This window comes from Triticum dicoccoides, chromosome 2A (assembly GCF_002162155.2).
Source record: "Triticum dicoccoides isolate Atlit2015 ecotype Zavitan chromosome 2A, WEW_v2.0, whole genome shotgun sequence".
NCBI classification, from domain to species: Eukaryota; Viridiplantae; Streptophyta; class Magnoliopsida; order Poales; family Poaceae; genus Triticum; species Triticum dicoccoides.
Window position 1 is genome coordinate 696,734,422 of NC_041382.1, and position 5,985 is coordinate 696,740,406.

The 5,985-nt window shown below is 48.6% G+C and overlaps 1 protein-coding gene across 1 annotated transcript; it reads left to right on the forward strand.

Moving 5' to 3' along the window:
- Positions 1-3,415: 3,415 nt before the first annotated feature.
- On the forward strand, positions 3,416-5,740 carry LOC119356351 (late embryogenesis abundant protein At5g17165-like). The gene is made up of 2 exons (XM_037623295.1): positions 3,416-3,644; positions 5,184-5,740. Exons 1-2 carry the CDS (start codon positions 3,556-3,558, stop codon positions 5,452-5,454), a joined length of 360 nt encoding a protein of 119 aa, XP_037479192.1. The 5' UTR covers positions 3,416-3,555; the 3' UTR covers positions 5,455-5,740.
- Positions 5,741-5,985: the final 245 nt, after the last annotated feature.

Sequence of the window (5,985 nt, forward strand, 5' to 3'; positions counted from 1 at the left end):
ACAGTAGACCCCCGTCACTGGAACCTCGTGAGATTTGTCTTGCCTTGATCTCTCCGCCCCTCGCGAGCCAGCCTGGTGAGGCCGCTCCTGAAGAAGTCTTGTGTCGTCCGCCTCGCGAGGCTTGGCCCCTCACGAGGGTCTTGATTCCTTGCTGGCAAAGATGGGCCGCACGAGCCCGCTCGCAGAGCCACGCCGTGGGCCGCAGGCAGGAAAGTCTGGGGACCCCCGTTCCCAGAACGCCGACAGTAGCCCCCGGGCCCAAGGCGCGCTCGGGCTTGGCTTCGAGGCGAAGCCAAAGTTGGGGTCAACACTAAGTCTGTGGGGCGATAATGTAAAATCTGGATTTATTTTTGTTTCAGTGTACTCGCTTTGTGGGGCATTATCGGTGTCGTTCTTCGGACTCCTTGTCCTAGATCTCTATGGAAAAGTTTGGCTTGGCTTTATCATTTTTTACCTGGGAGGGAACTATTCTACATAATAGGAATTGATGTGGTTTGTTTGGGTACATGGATAGTGTATGATAAGTTTATCTTTGAAGCGCATGTGGTCCACTGGCCTGTTGAAATAATGTTCAATGTATGTTCATTCTTGATATATTGGGCATGTCTACTTATGACAACTAGATGATACCCCGCGCGTTGCGGCTGAAATCGGTTGCATAATATCTCGATGATATTTGATTGTGTGAAATATAAATATCTTAATTAATACCAGGTGAACTAAAATTTAAAATACATATATTTATTGTATTTGATTATTTACAGTTTTAAAATAGTTACTGAACATAAAGTATAATAATAGAATGAAAAATATTTTCTCATGCATGGTTGCACATGATGGTGAGTCTTTTTTCCATGCATGCTTGCATGTTGAGGGGACCTTATCCCAAACATAATTGTGTGGTGATATGACATGCTTACAATGTTGAGATAAATAAGTTTATGATGATTATTCTCTTAGGTATATCAGGCTATAGTATGGGTTGCAAAAGTGATGAAGATGGCTTTGACTCTTGCCATGCAAACTCAACGATGATGTTGGAGCGGCAGGTCATGGATGCCGCATCATTTTGGTGTAGTTGCCTAGTTTGATCTTGTATTTGTGGATGAGTTGCTTTGTTTTTCCCTAACAGGTTATGACTATAAGTTATGTATTATGTTTCAGCGGTAGTAGGTTTTCTCCCCACAGTAAGTGTTCTGATAAGTTCAAAAAAAAGTGTTTCAACGACGAGCATTTGTATGTGTTTCCTAGTAGTATCCCAACTCACTTCTCTCTCTTATCCGTCGTCCATTTGTTGTTTGTGTAAGATTGGATATTTCATCATGCAAGTATTAGAAACTAATACGTTCATTTTGCATCAAATTATCTACTGTTATTTATGCAATTTCAATGTTATGTTCCACAATATGATGCAATTCTAATGCCTTAAATTGCAAGATATATCAAAGGAGGAAGATTACCAGCAGCGGAAAATCTGACCCGAAAAAGTGACAACAGACATAGCAATTCTCCGGAACTCAAACTGACGCGGATTTTTTGGATAATTATTTTAGAATATATTAAAACATTGGAGCAAAAAATATGCCCGAGGGGCCCCACCAGCCAGCAACATCGGCAGGTGGCGCGGCCACCCCCACTTGGCCATGTGGGGCACTGGTGGCTCCCCTCCCGACGTCCTTCTCCTATATGAAACCATTTACCGTAAAAGGAAAATAGAGAGAAGTCCATATAAGAACCTCGAACTACCTTCAAAGTCTAAAACACAAATCTGAACTATGAGACCGTCTGATTTACAACTCTCAACTTTCAAAACCGAACAAATAACAACCTTGGGCTAGTTTTTGACATGTTGTAGGGGGAAAGAGCGTGGCAGCGGAGGAGAAGGTTGGAGGGGAAAAGGAGAATGGAGGAGGGCAGCGCAGGTACCGGGGCTCGCCAGCAAACGGCGGGATCCAACGGGCGTGGCGTGATGCTCGCGTGCTCGCGTCTTCCGCGAGGTTGGGTGACGCCTCGGGCTGCTGTTCGTTTTTTTTTTTGCTTTGTTATTCATCTGACTAGGATGTTGATTTGTCAAAACCAGTCAAAAAACAGGTCAGGGGTGTTATTTGTCCAGGCTTGAAAGTTGAGGTTGTAAATTAGACGGTTTCGTAGTTCAGAGTTGTGTTTTAGACTTTAACGGTAGTTCGAGGTTGTAATATAGACTTCTCTAAAAAAATATAGAGAAGACTTTCAGGACCAGCCGCTGCCGTTTCGAGGCGAATACAGAGGTGGAGAACTTTTGCTCTCTGGCGGAGCGACTCTGCCGGGGAAACTTCCCTTCGAAAGTGGGAAAATCGAAGCCATCGTCATCACCAATGTTCCTCTCATCATGAGAGGCCTCGGCTTCATCAACATCTTCACTAACACTATCTCATCTATAAACTTTAGTTTCTCTCTTGTGTTCTCAAACGTCAGACTGGTACATGGGGTGCTTGTAGCGTTGATTACATCTATAGTTGATGCTAATATATTTACTTGGTGGAAGATCATTATATTTAGATTTTTGATCGCATATTTATATCCATTGAACATTTGGCAAATCCGGCCAGGAAAGGAAAAAATGGACATACAACAAATTCTACTGTTTCGAAACTGGTAAACATATAGCAGTTTGGCTCTTCATAGGAAAAGAACAAGAAAAAGAGAATAAAAAAACAAGAAACCCCCTACGAAATCAAACGGTGAAACACAGCTGATGCGAATGGAATCCCCAAGGATGCAGTCCCATCATGGAGAGCGATGCGTTGGCCGCTGGCGGGCACACACAACCAGAGTCTCCACGCTGAGAGATGCATTTCATTGGTATGTAAAAAAACGTCTTATATTTTAAATCGGAGGAGGTACTCCCTCCGTTTGGAATTACTTGTCTTGGATATGGATGTATCTAGAACTAAAATACATTTAGATACATCCATTTCTGCGACAAGTAATTTCGAACGGAGAGAGTACATCCCAAAGTACAGATGACGATTGAATTAGTTGAGCTATGCCAAGATCAAGACCAAATCACTTTAAAAACAAGATTACTATCAAAACAATTATTTTTTGTTGTTGCGGAATACGATCGTCAAAACGAGTAATCGCCGTGTGGTCTCTTTCGGCCGGTCATGACCGGCGTGTGATCCGGCGCGTACGCACACGATACGTGCATGACTACTCGCATACGCACACGATACGGGCATGGCTAGCACCCGCAAAAAAAATGATATTGTTAGACATTTTTTCTTTTTGAGAAAACGGCGTGCAGTTTGTTGGCCTGTGCCGATCGCAATTAGCAGCACACAGGGTTGCCGTCAGCACGGCTGCTCCCTGGCTAATCGCCCCTGGTATTCCTTGCTTGCCCCCTCGGCCGGGTGCCGCTATAAATACCCGGCAGAGCGGTGCGGAACTGAGGAGTCCATCCACACACACACACACACACACCCAGAGCCGAAACCCACTCTTCGCTCAACCGTCTCGGAGCAGAGGCTCTCCCTTCACCTTCGTCTTCCTCCCTCTCGGCAGTTCGACCTTTGCATGGCAGCAGTGGCTAGCTCCAAGGGGCGGGTGATCGCTGGGAGCCTCGTGGCGCGCGTCCTCGCCGGCAAGGCCAACGCCTCCCCGAGGTATGCTCACATGCCTCCTGTGAGCCGCCCGTGAAAAACAGACTAGTACATGTTCCAAGTAAATCAGTTCTACTACTGCTACTCTAGCTGCAAGATCTTGTTCTTGTTCTCATGGAGATTCGTAGTAGTTACTAGTTCTTGTAGCGTGCTCTCGCCTGCCGCTGGTACTGCTTCTCACATAATTTTCCCCCACGCAAGTGTTATCTCGCTCTCTGAATGATTAGCCCCTGTTCTGTGAATCGGCGTTGGGGGGTATGCACCATGCTAAAACTTGCAAGACATTTTCCAACCCAAAGATAGAAAGATTGTGTGTCTTCTTCAGTTTCTTCTTTATAACGTCCTCGCCGCTCTGGAAAAAATCATAAACCTCTTTATAACTTTTTCTCTCTCTAAAAAAAGTTTCAGTCTCACAAACTTGTTTAGTCCCTTGGAAACAGGATTCATCTCCTGCCCATACGCGTCAACGATCTGTGGCAGCACAGCCACAGGATGCCTAGATGAATCTGCCGCCCACGGGAGAGCTCCACCACACAAGGACACGGAGAAGGATGGATAGATCCATGGAGATATTTCCCCCTTGCCGGAGATGGATGGGAAAAAGGCCAAAACATCACCGGAGCCTCGGCGAGGAAGGGACGGTGGAAGGATATTTATTGCTCCTTGTACTCCAGTACTTGTTCACAGTGCGCGCAGCCAATGGGGCGCGTCGCTCTCCTCGGTGGTTTCTATCGGGGAGATTTTTTCACGGTGGCGAACGAATGGGAGGACGGGTTGGTGCGCGGTGGCTGTCCACCCGCCATCTGCCCTCCCTCCCTTGGTTTTTACTCCACGGGACGGGTGAGGTGGGGTGGGGCAGGGCAGGCGCGAGGAGAGCTTTATTTTTTCCTGTTGCAAGGGAGGAGAGAGGTTGGTGGTGGCGCCCACGGAGGTGCCGTCAGATCCAGGGGCAGATGTCCGCTCCCTTTCGTTGCGGGTCGCCTTCTTCTGGGTTCCGGATCTGAACCGTCCGGCCTGGTCCTGGGGTGTACGGGGTGCTGGGTGCACGTACACGCTAGGGTGAGTAGGATGATGCCTCCGGTCTTATCCACAGGACGAGACCCACCCACCGACGACGCCTCCTGCCTTGGCCGTCGTGCCGCTCCACCTTCTCCCACCACCTCGCCATCACTTCTTTGCTGACCCCAGCCCCGAACGGCATGCTTCCTGCCTTCATGCGCCATGGCCACGCTCTAGAGCGCGTGTCAAACCGAAACAAAAACTGACGGGCGTCATCAGCCTATTGCTAGTCAATGCAATGGCTTCATCAGCCGATGCAGTGACGGTGTGATGTGTACGTGTATTGTTTCATTTCACCATTGTTCGTTCTTCGCATCATGATAAGATGTCGAACCCTAAGGTCCTGTTCATATGTTACTGTCAAGTCAACGTGGTACCATAATACACGCTCAGAAAAACAGGCACGCAAACGTGGTACCGTTGTCATACAAGCAGCCCAACGACCTCGCTAACCAACGGTCCGGTTTTGGTGTTTGATTTCAGGAGGGCGGTGCACGCGTCGGCCTACGACAAGAACGTGGACGAGCAGGTGCGCCCGGCCTTCGTGCCGGACGATGTGATCGGCGGCGCCGGGAGCCCAGACAAGTACTGGGGCCCTCACCCAACCACCGGCGTCTTCGGCCCCGCCGCGGTCGACCCCAAGCTGGCCGCCAGCCTCGCGCCGGCCAGCGCCGCCAAGGGCGGCCCCTCCGTGCTGGACCAGAAGGTGTGGTTCCGCCCGCTCGAGGACGTCGAGAAGCCCCCCGTCGCCTGATCGCCGGCGACGACCAGTCGACCATAGCCCAGCTCGACATCTCTATCACTCCGCTTAGCTGGGCTCGACGACCTACCTAATTATAGTCTACAGTGGTGTGCTCGTGCTATAGTAAGTACAGACAATGGCAGGCACCGGAACCGGTAGTAGTAATGCGGTGTTGCTGCCCGGAATAAGAGCGAGCAGAAGATGTGTGATGGTGATGATGGCAGTAATGTTGTTGGCTGCTGTGATGTACCCCCGTCTTGAACCAGTACTATTGCAAGTGTTTGGTACCCGCTGCGTCTCTTGATGTTGCAAATTCTGCTCTTTTGGGGCCGTTCTCTGTCAGGCATTCAGCATGACAGTGACTTGAACGCCACCTTGTGGCCGAATTGCATCTGAATCAAGGAAAAAAAGTAGCGCGCTATACAAAATAGGTTCACCTCTGAAAATATGCTATTAACGAGACATTGCACACTGATTAATTTAGCGAGACAATTCTCTATACGTTGTGCTATTAGCAGCGCTATAGCTCGTTATTTTTTCTGG